Source organism: Meriones unguiculatus, chromosome 12 (assembly GCF_030254825.1).
Source record: "Meriones unguiculatus strain TT.TT164.6M chromosome 12, Bangor_MerUng_6.1, whole genome shotgun sequence".
Classification (NCBI taxonomy): Eukaryota; Metazoa; Chordata; class Mammalia; order Rodentia; family Muridae; genus Meriones; species Meriones unguiculatus.
Genome location: NC_083360.1, coordinates 1338227 through 1353143, shown reverse-complemented (window position 1 = coordinate 1353143; position 14917 = coordinate 1338227). Strand labels below are relative to the sequence as shown.

At 47.6% G+C, this 14917-nt stretch overlaps 1 protein-coding gene across 5 annotated transcripts in view; it reads left to right on the top strand.

Moving 5' to 3' along the window:
• Tbc1d1 (TBC1 domain family member 1) overlaps positions 1-9297 on the top strand; it is a 187162-nt gene extending 177865 nt beyond the window's left edge. For all 5 annotated transcript variants that reach the window (XM_021647714.2, XM_021647715.2, XM_021647717.2 and 2 more), the window contains 2 exons: positions 1078-1251; positions 7612-9297. In XM_021647714.2, coding sequence (XP_021503389.1) covers positions 1078-1251; positions 7612-7797 — 360 coding nt within the window. In that variant the 3' untranslated portion in view covers positions 7798-9297. The remainder of the gene's footprint in view (positions 1-1077; positions 1252-7611) is intronic.
• The last annotated feature ends 5620 nt before the right edge of the window (positions 9298-14917 follow it).

Genomic DNA, 14917 nt, shown 5'->3' with positions numbered 1-14917 from the left:
ATACAGCCTGTGCTGAGAGGTCCAGCCTGCAGGGTTACCCTACCCACAGGGAAGGGGTTACACTGGGCCACGCCAGCCTGCCCTCTGACCTCACACCTACCCACTACAGCCCTGTCGCTGCCTCAGCAGGAGAAAGTAAGGGTATGGCCGCTTGTCACTTTTGCACTTTGGGGTTTTTCCACACGTGCGGCTCTGTCATCACTGTTACTGTCATGGAAAGAGAGGCGACTCAGACATTGTTTTGTGTTCACTCATTCGTGTGGGTGACAATTGAGTTGGCTCATTTCTACATATTTGTGTCAAGAGGGCTTTTTTGAAAACAGTCCCGTTACTTTGTCTTTCTTACAACTCTAAACCCAGCTGAGTCATAATTAAACTTGGACTTTGTGACTGCAAATAGGACATGGTTCTTTCGTCACCTTCTAACCTATAGTCAATGTGTTTAATAGAATTTGCAGAGAAAAGACATCAGAATTAAATGTTTGAAAGTCTTATTTTGATTTGGTTTTTGTTTTGTTTACTTATAGGTATGGATGTTTGCTGTGTGTGTGTGTATGTGTGTGTGCTGTGTGTGTATTGTGTGTGGGTGTGTGTGGGTGTGGGTGTGGGTGTGTGCTGTTTGTGTCACCTGGGTGCCTAGTGCCTATGGCGGCCAGAAGTGGGCAGGAGGTCCCCTGGAACTGGAACTACAACTGTAAGCGACCATGTGGGGCTGAACAGTAGAAGAGCAGCCTGTGCTTTTGACTGATGAGCTGTCTCTCTAGCCCCTCGAAAGTCCTTTTAACTCTTTTTTGTTGTTTTGGCCTTTTTAGAAAAAGAGCATCAGAACCTGTACTTTTTCCTTTGGAATTATTTGTAACTTTTGTCATCTCCTTGTGTAAAACCATGGCCTTAGAGCTCAATTCCCTTCTCTCCCGTGTATCACCAAACATGATGCTAAGCGCAGAGGGGTGATAGACGCACACTGGCGTGGGGCAGGGGCATGTGTGCAGGGGCGTGGGGCAGGGGTGTGTGTGCAGGGGCGTGTGGGAGGCTCGCCTTAGTGTCTAAGCATGGTGACTTTTCTGTGTCTAACAGGTGTTTGAGATGGACATCGCCAAACAACTACAAGCCTATGAGGTTGAGTACCATGTGCTCCAAGAAGAACTTATCGACTCTTCTCCTCTCAGTGATAACCAAAGAATGGACAAATTGGAGAAAACCAACAGCAGCTTACGCAAACAGAACCTTGACCTCCTGGAACAATTGCAGGTAGAGCACATTTGCAGAGCAGCTTCCGGAGCCTCCGTGTATAGTAGCTCATTAACTCACCAAAGGCAACAGCAGCCTGGCCTTTCCCACGACCGGAGACCTTTCCCACCCTGTGCTCTTTGTAGTCTTGATCAGAGGTGTCCCGGGAGAATCAGCTCTTTTATGATGGAGCAGACAGAATGTCCTTGCTAAGGTCAGACAGTCCAGGAGCGTTCTGAGAGGCTCTTTCTACCCTTAGCTTTGCAGGAGACAGGCTGGGAGACCAGCTTGGTCCCACATGCTGAATGCCAACAATTGTGCTCTGAATAATAATGAGATAGTCTTAAGCTTTCTTGCCTGGAGGTGAAACATGCGAGGTCCTTGGAGGGATTTTGAAGGAGAGAAGTGACATAAAAATCTATCTAATGAAATAAATCAGAACATAGGATGATTATTTATGTCTGGTGCAAATACGAGCAGTGCTCCCTCCTTCTAGAACCCCCCATCTTAAGTGGGTAAGTGCAGGTGAGAACACAGAAGAAGAGCAGGATCCATAGTACATGCAGAGAGGGGATGAGCTTCGGGATGTTGTCGTCAGTGTGAAGGAGCCTCGCTGCAGAGTGCGGCTCTCTGTCAGCCACACGGCACTGCGTAGCCGTGTGTTCTCTCCACTGCTGGCATAAATGAGAGGACGTGTCGGGGTTTAGGAATTACGGAGCTTGTAAATGGCGTCCCTCGCCTCCAGGATACATTCTCTATCCTTATCTGGTTCTCATCCTTCTACATAGAAAGTGCCTCTCTGCAAACATGAGTTTACCCATGATGTGAGGAAGGTGACATTTGAGTCCTCAGCCCTGCTTCCAAAGCCTCCCTCCCAGCAGGACTCCAGTTAAGTCCTTACTGTATAGTACACAAAACCAAAATGCTTCCCTCACCCACCCTGACTGCCGGGCACACCTGAAGCCACACTTCCTAATCTGTCCATACTGAAAATATGCCCAGTTACAGTCTTCCCTGGAAGTCTCAGCTGCCACCTGAAGGGAAGTCGTAGGGGACAGAGTGTGCTCTGTCACAGGGCACGCTGCAGCTGGTCATTTCCAGTGGTGTCAAGCCAGCCGCAGACCCTGCCATAGACCCAGAAGGGAGCTCTTCCCACCGAGCTCACAGTTGCACTTTGAAGCAGTCAGCTTACAGCAAGCAGAGGTATGTCCTGTGGTCCTCACGTGGCCAATGCCAGTGTCCGTATTTGGTACACGCTGCCTCTGTGTAAGGAAGTTGTGAAACACTCTGGGGAGCCTGCATACTGCTGAAAAGGTGTCCACAGTAACTCACGGCCTCGGTGTCCCCTGGATCCCTGCCTCTCTGGACCAAGAGCTTCTGCACTTGTAGGAGGGTCTGATGCAGGGTTGCGGGCTTTGCTAGCCTGCTGTAGTTACTCTAGCTACTGGGCACAAGTAGCTCTATGGGCGCGGCCCTTCCCAGAACTGCGGGCCAGGGGTTGTAGTGTTGAGTGGTTAGGGCCCTGAGCTGGCTTAGAGGCGGTTTTCCCGTGCTCCTCTCTGTAAGTACGTCCCCTATGCATCTTGTCCCTTTTGTATAAGGTTTTCACTGTGACCCTAAAGTACATAGCACAGACTACATCGTAGCTTGGTTCTATTCATATCATTGACAGGCAAACTAAAAGTCCTACTTACTATTTCGTAAACGTTAAGAAAATGTGTGGCACAGAAAGACAGGTAATCAACAATGTTGCCTTTTTGCTGTCATGTGCAGAAAGTCGATGCACCACTAGGGTGGGGGAGGAAAGGGGAAGATGGGAGTAGTTGGAAAGTGATTGGGAAGATGGGCGTGACCAAAACACAGTATGTGCATGTATGGAAAGGTCAGAGTGAGCCTGTTAACATGGATACTTAATCTACATTAATAATTGCGGATCTTGAAAATCAGGTTGCAGAGACAACAGTGGGTGTGACTGCATGGGAAATTAAACTGTCCTCAGGTACTGTGAGCGAGTATGTCTTTCTGCAACCTTTAGTACTGCCTAACAAAATCTCCACTGGAAAACGCTGGCACAGCATGCCTCAGGCGGGCACAGCATGCCTCAGGCGGGCACAGCACGGAGAGGTCCCAGAGGGGCAGTCGGAAGAAGTAGGCTGGGGCAGCGCACGGCTCCGTCATGTCGAGTGCTGCCGTTCCGAGTCCAGGACACGCAGCTGCTGCTTCTCACCGTGTTGGGTTTTGATGTTTTGAGTAGAAAAGCAAATTACCAACCTGGGTGGTGTGCTTTAAAAAAAAAAAAAAAAAAAAAAAAGTGTTCTGTGAAAAAAACACTGTGAAAGACTGGATGCTAAAATGTTAGCAGTAACTGTGGCTGCGAGGTAGACGTCCAACAGCCTGTGCCAGCCTCCAGATTCCACTGCTTCTCGCTCCTCATCAAGAACCTTGAGTAAATAAGCACGGAAAGGGAGAGGTTAGTGTTCGATGGAGAGAGCACATGCATCCTGCCAGAACTTCGAAAGTCCAAAGGCGTTTTTAACTTTTATAGTGGCACACATTAGTCAAGGACCTGTAAATATGAATAAGAGAGTAGTGATCATAGATTATTTCCAGAAAATATTTCTGACATTTAATAGATTCTCAAGCCGTAAATGCTAAAGTTAGGTTAATATATGCATGCCATCTAACCAATTTTTTTTTTCTTGAAATGCTATTACAGTAGGGACTGTCTCTGACATGAACTCAGTGGCTGGCTCTTTCACCTCCCCCCACTCCCCTACCCCACTGAGGGAGGAGCAGCCTTGCTTGGCCACAGAGGAGGACATTACAGCCAGTCCTGAAGAGACCTGATAAGCTAGGATCAGATGGAAGGGGAGGAGGACCTCCCCTATCAGTGGACTTAGAGAGGGGCAAGGAGGAGATGAGGGAGGGAGAGTGGGATTAGCAGGGAGGGAGGGAGGGGGCTACAGCTGGGATACAAAGTGAATAAACTGTAACTAATATTAAAAAATAAAAATTTAATAAAAAATACTTTAGAATACAAAAGGGAAAAAAGAAATGCTATTACAGGTTTATTTATTTGTAAGATACTTGAGATAGTTCTAAAACGTTCTTTGCCTATTAAACTTTAGTGCACAGAATACATATAAAAATAAGTTGTCTCCATTAAATGTGTTAGAAGAAAAAGTGGGAAGAGCCTGGAACTCATCGGCACAGGAGACAACTCCTGAACAGAACACCAACAGCACAGGCTCTAAGATCAACAATCAATAAATGGGACCTCATGAAACTGAAAAGCTTCTGCAAAGCAAAGGACACTGTCGTCAGAACAAAACGACAGCCTACAGATTGGGAAAAGATCTTCACCAACCCTATATCTGACAGAGGGCTAATATCTAGAATCAATAAAGAACTAAAGAAGTTAAAAAGCAACAAATCAAGTAATCCAATTAAAAAATGAGGTACAGAGCTAAACAGAGAATTCTCTGTAGAGGAATGCAGAATGGCAAAGAAACACTTAAAGAAATGTTCAACGTCCTGTGCCATCAGGGGATGAAAATCAAAACAACCCTGAGATTTCACCTTACACCATCAGAATGGCTAAGATCAAAAACTTAAGTGACAACTCATGCTGGAGAGGATGTGGAGAAAGGGAACCCTCCTCCATTGCTGGTGGGAATGTAAACTTGTACAACCACTTTGGAAATCAATCTGGGGCTTTCTCAGACAATTAGGAATAGTGCTTCCTCAAGATCCAGCTATACCACGCCTAGGCATATATCCAAAAGATGTTCAAGTACACAGTAAGGACATTTGCTCAACCATGTTTGTAGCAGCTTTATTCATAATAGCCAGAACCTGGAAACCACCCAGTGTCCCTCAGTTGAAGAATGGACACAGAAATTGTGGTACATTTACACAATGAAATACTACTCAGCAATTGAAAACAAGGAAATTTGCCTGTAAATTTCATGGTGGGACCTAGAAATGATTATCCTGAGTGAGGTATCCCAAAAGCAGAAAGACACACATGGTGTATACTCACTTATAAATGGATACTAGACCTATCAGATAGGATAAACCTACTAAAATCTGTACACCTAAAGAAGCTAATCAAGAAGGAAGAGCCTGATTAAGATGTTCAATCCTTACTTAGAAAGACAAATGGGATGGACATTGGAAGTAGGAGAAAACAAGAAGCAGGACAGGAGCCTACCGCAGAGGGCCTCTGAAAGACTCCACCTAGCAGTGTATCAAAGCAGATGCTGAGACTCATAACCAAACTTTGGGTAGAGTGCAGGGAATCATATGAAAGGAGGGGGAGTTAGTAAGACCTGGAGAGGACAGGAGCTCCATTAGGATCAAATATATCTGGGCACAGGGGCCTGTCTGAGATTGATTCTCCAACCAAGGACCATGCATGGACATAACCTAGAACCCCTGCTCGGATGTAGCCCATAGCAGCTCACTATCCAAGTGGGTTCCCTAATAAGGGACTGTCTCTGACATGAACTCAATGGTGAGCTCTTTGACCTCTCCAGCCCCCTGTGGGAGGAGCAGCCTTGCCAGGCCACAGAGGAGGACATTGCAGCCAGTCCTGGTGAGACCTGATAAGCTAGGGTCAGATGGAAGGGGAGGAGGACCTCCCCTATCAGTGGACCTAGAGAGGGACAGGGAGATGAGGGAGGGAGGGTTGGATTGGAAGGGGGCTACGGCTGGGACACAAAGTAAATAAAATAAAAATTTAATTAAAAAAATAAGTTGTCTCAAAAACAGAGTTGTCAGCTGGTCAGTGGTGGCACACGCCTTTAATCCCATCTCCTGGGAGGCAGAAGCAGGTGGATCTCTGAGTTTTGAGCCCAGTTTGGTTTCTAGTGCGAGTTCTAGGACATGCAGGGCTACACAGGGAACCATATCTCAGAAAGAGAACAAACCGAGTTGTCCACAAGCAAGAATCGTTTCTGGATTCTTGAACGCGCTGTTGCCAAGCAGGACATAGATATTTCCTAGGCTGGAAGTGCATGGGAACGTTCCCTCATACCCAGCTTGCTACAGTTAGTTCCTGCTCAGAAGCGCCTGTGGGGACCAGACCTGAGAGTTCAGACAGGCTTTCTTTAATCTACTGAGGAGACCTGCCATCTGTGCCACTGGTAAACCGCTGTGCAAATTAGTTCACTACTAAGCCGAATGGGAAATGACCACGCAAACCAGTGAGTTCCCCTGAGCTGATGGCCCTCAGAACACAGAGGTAGTCCAGGCCCTGGGCAGTGGAGGGAGGAGGGCATCACCTAAGGATGTGCACCAGGTGTGCCCCTCCCCCGAAGCTGGTGAGCTGAGCCGCCCACCTTTTTTCTCTTGATTTTCAGTGTTGTAATGGTGCAGCCAGAGCTAGACTTAGAGTCACAGATGTTCTGTCTGGCATGAAGGTTGTCTCGTTCAAAAACAATTTCCCTGGTTTTGAAAATGAGATGGGAAATAGATGTGCCGTTTTCCCTCGCTTGAAATAAACGGGACGTGCAAAGCCGGACTGGGTAGTAAGGTGGGCAGCCCTTGGTGCGCTGTAGGCCGCAAGTGCACCAGGAGCTGAGGAGCAGGCTAGAAAGGCCTGGATACAAACTACACTATTGGAGCTGCTTCAGCACTCTCAGTGGGCCCCTCAGGTCAACAGAGCTTACCACCCCTGAGGCCTGCCCTAGCGGACGGGACATAGGGGCTGGGGTTGATGAAGTACCAGAGCTTCTACTTCCTTGGCCCTGGTACATGTTTTCACCCCTAGAGCCACACTCGGGGCTTGTTCTTTGCACGGTTGGTGGTGGCCAGTGGGCAGCAATACAGAGAACCCCCTCAGGAGAGTGCAGGTCCACCATTCCGCCCCTCAAGGGAAATGTCTCATTTCCCTTAGTGATATCTACGCCACGAAAAAGAAAACCAGATTTCAGGTTAAAGAGCTGTCCCTAAGACAGAGGGACCGTCACCTAGAAGCCATTTGACCGTTTGTGAGCATGAGATCAGCTTGTCCATGCAGATGTGTGGGTAGCTGGAAGAGGCCGTGCTGTGTGCCTCCAGTCCCAGCACAGCATCCTATGTGTGCTTGAGCTTCTCCCACTAGAGATGGGGGTCCAGTTCCCTCTCTGCTCTGACGCTGCTCTCTCCGTCCCTGCTCCTCGGAAGGGCCACACCAGGGCAGAAGGTGCAGGACACTGTCAGGGTGTTAGTAAGGCCCAGCTGGCCCGCACCGGAAGCTGGGGTGGTTCTTGCGTGGCCAGAACTGATCATCCGTAGGTGTGCTTCTGCTCCAAAGTCCCTGAAGTGGCGGCATTCACAGCAAGCCCCGCTGGTGTAATCAGAGACGGGCACATTCTCATCTCTCCTTCCATTCTCCAGGTGGCAAACGCCAGGATCCAAAGCCTTGAAGCCACAGTGGAGAAGCTCGTGAGCAGCGAAAGCCAGCTGAAGCAGGCAGCGCTGGCCCTGGAGACGGAGCGCTCCGCCCTGCTGCAGATGGTGGAGGAGCTGCAGAGAGCCCAGCCCACCGGGGCGCGGGGACGCACGGAGCCCACAGGTGACTGACCACCGGGAGAGACTGCGCACCCCTGACTGTCCAGGCCTTACTGGAGAGACGCGGAAGCTGGAGGCAGAGGAGAGAACTTCTCAGGGAGGAAGCCGGCTCGCCAGCCTGCAGATCTTCTTTTGAGCTCAGACTTGCAGTTTGGGAGGACAAAAGTCCCAGAGGTTTTGTTGTTTTCGGTTCTAATTCGTCCCCTTTCCAGTCCTGGTTGTTGTAGCTTTAGACGGCATGGACATGAATAAACGTATGGTTTTCTTTATGGTTCCTCCTCCTTCAGAGGCACAGTGTTTGAAAAGAACAGTCACACACCAGTGTTTCAGAAGCAAGAAGGGCCTGAAATAATCCCTCAGGCAAAAGTGAGATCCTTTGTCAGTCTGCAGGAAAAGTTCCTGTGCACATCCTCAGTGTCGCCATGAGGTGCAGTGGGCCCCGTGTCCATTTTTACTATGGAATCCGGAGAGGACCACAGGGAGGACTACAAGGGGCTTATTTCAATTGGACGTCAGTCGTTACTGACCCCACAGTCACTCCCCCGGTACTGAAGGAGCTCATGTTTTACAGTGTTTTCATATGTTGTTGTTGCTCATCCTTTCAAGTTGTGGTAGATAAATGTTTCATAAGGAAATCACAGTTTTTAGACTCCCTGTTATTGCTAGTGTGTGACCTGCAGCCATGGGGTCTGAGATATTTATTTCTTTGTGGTTGTTTCATACTCACACTATAGGGTCACGTATTTATTTTTCTCTGTTGAATGATGTACCACAGCCATGTCTTCCTTTGAACCTTGGCCCCTTGGAAATCTGATTCCTTATATAAGGAACAGAGCACATCAAGATTTCAAGGGCTCTAAGATTCTGAAATGTCGCAAAAGAAACCAGGCTGAGATTGCAGTCAGACATAAGGCAGCTGACAGCTTTGCAGAGGTAGGCTGTGTTTTGAAAAGTACTCAAAGCACAGTGCCTTCTCCCTTGGGATGGCAGGACCCTGTGCCTTCAGGCAGAGTGCCACTGACAGTCGCCTGCTTCCAGCTGGTGCTGTGTAGGGCACCGCCCAGGTGTGTGACAGCCCTTTTTTACATACAGAGGCTTAGAGAAGCACCAGGAGCCCGGGAGGCGGGCAGTCCGCCTTGCCCTCTGTTGGCCGGCCTCCTGTTCACAGGCCTGTGAGCCTGCGGTGCAGGGAGAGGCCACCAGCCTTGGCGCCATTTGGGATCTCCTGTCCCTCTCCAGAGGGACACCAAATGGCTGGAGGTGTGTAGGACTCCCTCCTGGTCTTGCATCGAGGAGGATCCTCTCTACAAGCCAACACGACCCGTCCCAGGGCCACTCTTGCAGGTGGCTCCAGCAGGGGTAGTTGGAGGAGGTAACAGTGGAGGGCTTCTCTCCTCGTTCTATTTTGTTATCTGAAAGTTTTAAAATGTTGACTTTTCGACATATTATTACTGTTCAAAAACATTGACTTCACAGTAAGAAACAAGAAAGCAATAAAGCAGATAATTCACACCTTTGTCTTCGTGGTGTCTGTTTTCCAAACTCTGAATTTTGGCTTTGCGGCTAGGTGTAAAGGAGGCTTCAGTGTGCATGTTACCCCACCATTTTTGAGACATCGGTTCTGCTTCCAGTGTCGGTGCCCAAGTGTTCATCATGTTGGGACTCCTGTCCGTGGGGCTGTGGATATTCACATCAGTGAAACTGGCTTCTCCGTTGTATGTACACCATCCATCATTACAAGACTATAGCGGGCTTGAGGACCGTTCATACAAACTCCTGAGTTAACCTGTAGGTAGAGGTTGCGCGTAGTCAGAGCTGGCGACCTAACAAGGTCAGAAACACACAGAGGCAATTCCTGTCACTGTGAGCAGTCTCAGGCAAATTATGAAACCAAGGTTCATGGTTGGTTTGTCTCCACCACACAACTCTACAGATGCGTGTGCACTCGAAAGCTGTCCTCCTTTGGATACTGTTTGTATCTGGTACCCTTGAGTCAAGCCCTCAGAGAGCATGGGTGTGTAGAACCTGGGTGACGCTGATGGGGTCCCCAGGTTCCTTGCCCCTTTCTACATGTAGGCAGAAAAGCAGGGTCCATTCAGGACTTATGTGTCTGGTTTGGTTTGGTGAATTGGAAGAAATGGCTGCTATAGTGCTTGGAAGACTAGATCTTTTTTGTTGTGTTTTGTTTTTCGACACAGGGTTTCTTGTGTGTAACCCTGGCTGTCCTGGAATCACTCTGTATACTAGGCTGGACTTGAACAAGATCTGCCTCCCAAGTGCTAGGATTAATGGTGTGCACCACAACCCTCCCAGCTAAGACAAGATTCGCTTCTCAGTTGTGTAAGGCTGGAGAAGGAAGGGACTAGAAGGAGGTATGTGACTCAAGAGAAGACAGCGGTTGTCTGAGATACAAATTACTAAGCCAGCAAAGGCAGTCTAGAACTGTGAGAAGCTGTTGTTGCCATAGTAACCACTGTTGGCTCTGTGGCCAGCGTCTTAGTGCTAGGCCTTGGGCCTTCCTATGCCAGCATTCCTGCACAGAGGAACTGGGAGTGAAGCAGAGGAGGAGGGACACAGGAATTACCAAATGCCTCCATGCCATGCTCAGCTAGGTGACCCTCGAGGAAAAGGGACCTTCATTTTGATCTTCCATGTCTGAGCATCAGGTCCTCAGCCCATCTTGATCAATAACCCTCAGGGTAGAAGACTGAGAAATGTAATTCTGCATTAACCAAGTTGACAGTGCAAACCAACCCAGATAATTTTAAAACCTGCATAATTTGGGTGATAGCATATGAGTCCTTTTACATAGGCTCTTGGTCTAAGTAAATCCAGTTAGTGACCCCTGTGGAGTTCAGATTCATAGACTGATAATTTTGTCTGCAGAGAAAAGGTTTTGGAAGACTCCTGTAGACACCTGGAACACCTTCCTGCTGTCTCCCTCAACGCGGTACAATATTAGTAGGCCATGTACTCTTACGTCTGAATGCTGCTGTAAGATTTGGTGTAACGCAAAATATTCTTGGACTAGGAAAAATTGGAGGGAGTCTACTACTAGCTCACTTTGTAAAGGAAAAAAAAAAAAAAAAAAACTAAAACAGGTGAAGAAAGGTGCCAAATGGTTGGCTAGAGGATTGGGGTATACCGTCAGTCACCGACCTGTCTGCCTGACAGTGGACACTTCTAACTTTAATTGTAAATTAGATTTTTCTTGTTTGCTTGTGGTTTCTGAGACAGGGTCGCATGTAGCCAGAGGCTGGTTTTCTTAGAGTTTCCATAGCTGTGAAGAGGCACCCTGACCAAGGCACCTCTTATAAAGGAAAACATTTAATTGGGGCTGGCTAATAGTTTAGAGGTTTAGTCCGTTATCATCATGGCAGGAAGCATGGCAGCATGCAGGCAGCCCTGGTGCTGGAGAAGCCGAGAGTTCTTGATCTGCAGGCAGTAGAAGGAGACTGTGTGCCACACTGGGTGTGGCTTGAGCATTGGAGACCTCAAAGCCCGCCCCACAGTGACACACTTCCTCCAACAGTGCCTGCCACACCTACTCCAACAAGGCCACACCTAATAGTGCTCCCTATGGGCCAAGCATTCAAACACATGAGTCTGTGGGGACTCACCAGTCCAACTACCACACTGGTCTTGAAGTAGTTAGACAGCCTGATTATGACCTTGGACTTGCCTCCACTCCTCGGTGCTGAGATTATTGGCATGTGCCACCATACCAGATCTGGGCAGCAGTGAGCTTTAGGAATTATTTCTAATGGTGTCGTTTTACCACTGAGGAAAGTTCCGTTTTCTGTAGACAAGGGGCATAGATCTTCACGACAAGGACTCCAGATGGAACTGACTCCGACAGCTTTAACTCACACTAGTTAGGATGGGGCAAGGATGTGTCCCAGCCAGTGCCACCTCCGTGTGACTCCACGGTAGAAGAGGATCTGACCTGATTAGGAGTTTCCTGAGTGATGTCTTGATGCCTGTTCTACTTTTTGTTGGATTTTGTCTTTCAAGACAGGGTTTCTTTGTGTAGTGTTGGCCACCCTGGAACTTACTCTGTACAGGCTGGCCTTTAACTCACAAAGATGCGCCTGCCTCTGCCTCTGCCTCCCAAATTCCGGGATTAAAGGCATGCCCCACCGCCACCCAGCCTCAGAAGAAAAATTTCCACACAGACTTGCCTTTGCTTTTTATAGAAAGAAAGCCCTCCACTGTATGAAATGTTCTCTTGTCCTGTCTAGAGGTTGAGTATGACTGGGGAAATACAAGCAAGTGTTCTGTCCCGCAGCAGCCACAGTCCTTATTTAAACAACTCACAGCTGACGACATGTGCACACCTGTGTAGCAATGTATAAATCCCTAATGCCACTATGTGTTTATTTATGACTAATTTGTGAAACTAACACAAGAAATTAGGAATTTTAAATGAAGTAAACACATTGGTTAAAAGCGAAGGGTGCCGTGTGTGTTGCCGTCCGGAGCTGAATCCGGGGCTCTGTGCGTGCTGAGCAGTGCTTTCTCACGGAGCTGTACTCTCAGCCCAACAGTGAGCACTTCATTTTATTCACATGCCACTGCCCAATCAGCCTAATTTGACTTCTTTCACTTCAAGGAAAGGTTTAAGGCTTAGAGTAGCTTCTATATGTGGGCGTAAAAGATGCATTTAGGAGGTAGTTTGATGGGATATTAATTCTTCTAGGCAGCAGTCTTTGGTTGGACCCTAGGACCTAAAACCTCTTCAATAAGGATTTTAGGCAGCCTTTCCAGTACTTCATATGTGTTTCCTCATGTACAGGGGTCCTCAAATCTGAGCAAGGCATCATTGGTTACCCCACGTTAGTTATGCCACTATTCTAGTAAACACATCTTGCCAGCTTGGTATAGTTTGTAGACTTCACAGTTGAGTAAGAGCATTGGTGCCTTTACCCCAAGCAACCTTTATAGCACTGCCTTGCACTGAGAACTCACCAGCAGGGAGAACATTTCCAGTCCAGTTCCAGTTTGATTTCTTTAAATCCTTCGTCTCAGGTATGTAGTGTCTCTGGCAATGGGGGCTTATCAACTGGTTTTGTTGGGTTACAACAAGAGCCTGTATTGTTTTGGGAGCCTCTGGGGGGGCTCCCCAACCACCAACCACAACAGAAAAATTGTAAAATAAAAATAGGGAGGTTTGCCAAATGTTATCTGAGCATGACATGGCCGTGGCGATCAGGAACTCACAGCAGCTTCCATCCACTGGGCTGTAGTTCATACAAGTTGGGTCTTCCAAATAGTCATAGCAAAGGAAGGAGCTCAGTTACTGCTCATTAACAACTAAGAGACTCTGGGAAATGGGGAGGCATACTGTCCACTGTGGAGCCCAGCAGGCTCTGATGGTTAGTTCTGAACTCAGGATCATACAGAGGAAGCTAGTTATACTCTGTGGGACACTAAACAAACAAACAAAAATTTAGGAAATGTGGTAAAGAGGTTTATAAGGAAGAACTGACAGGGATGGGAAAGAAAGCGCAGGTGGAGTGTAACCAGAGTACATTATGCAAAGGTATAAAATTGTCAAAAGAAGAAAACTTAATAAGAAAAGGAGATGACGTAGGAGGGGCCAGGAGGGAATAGAACATTTGGGCTGGAGAGGTATACCTTGTATACTCATGAGAAGTCCAAGAATGAAATTAAAGTATTTTCCTGGAAAAAAAAATTAGAAAAGTTTTCCAAGTTTTGCCAAAATACAACTTAAACAATGGAGCCACTCTCAAACCATCCTTTTCTACAAAGCCCTCCTATCCTACATCCTCAGTAAATTTTACTTGGTTTCAGCCTGCTTGGAGCCCTCTGTTCTGGACAGTCAAGGTGGGAGTATTGGTAGAAGATCCTAGTCTGTTTGTTTGTCTTTGTTTGTTTGTTTGTTTACCACTTGGACACATGTTCACCTGTGTACCATATAGATTCACTGTCTGGGTTGCAACTCGTGTAGGTTACAAGAAATTCATGGTTCTGGGTCTAAAGTGTGCTTTGCTGTGCAGAGGAGCAGAGCAGTGGGGGAGGGGGAGCCAGGGTGAGAGAGGGAAAGAAGAGCAGAGCATGGTAAATGTCCTGTTTCACCGTCTCCCCTGCCTGCTTCTCAGCACTGTGTTACTGCAGCGCCCTCTCTCCGATTCCGGGCAGCTGGACATTGCCACGGATGATCAACGTTTTACATTGTTTTCAAGTCTTGACATGTTTCCTACCCTAGCCTCAAACTAATGATTCTCCTGCCTCCGCCCTGTGAGGGCTGAAATTACTGCTTTTCTGCTCCTGTCTCATAGAAGGGATGTGACCAGCTGTCTCAAGCTCCTGCCGTTGTGACTTGCTTGAAGTGATGGACAGCCCTAAATTATGAACTAAAGTAAGTTCCTTATTCCCTGAGTTAATTTTGTCAGGATATTTTTCACAGCAACAGAAATAAGAGCAGAACAAAGGCGAATGGTGTAGTTGTGGCTTGTTGACCTCAGGGGCACTCTTGTCTGTGTGGGTCATGGTGTTCCTAGCAGCTGTTTCTTTAATCCTTGGTGCCCTCTAAAGAAGCCCCAGGAACTTCTCAGGCACTTCTCCTGAACAGTGTGCGTTTAATTCAGTGCCAGCTGTACAGCTAAGCATATGATCCTATTGTGACTGACATAAATAGTCAGAGCTGGCCTGGCAGCCCGCCCATCAGTCAGTGCGCAGGCATTCGGTTCTAGCCCAGGACTCATTCTGACTCTCCACTTTTCACTTTAGTCCATTTGGATTTTACTTTGTTTTATTTCTTTAGGGACAGAGTTTCACTGTATAGCCTAGACTGGCCTGGTACTCCCTCTGTGGCCTAGCCTGGCCTTGTTAGGTTGAACTTTTTCAGTATACACATTCTCGAGATATCAGGAGCAAAATGGAACCTGGTATTAGTAACAGAAAGAACACGCCTTAGTTGCAAGCAGAGGCCCTGGAGACGCTGAAATCAGCTGGACTCTGTAACATGGAAACGAATACTTGACGTGTTTACTGTGCTAGTATTTGTGGAAGCACAGCTCTCTGAGGCGGATAGCACATTAGCAAGCAGTACATGCTAGCATTGTGTTCTGATACCACAAACCAGTCGCAGCTAATGTGTGAGCTTGAA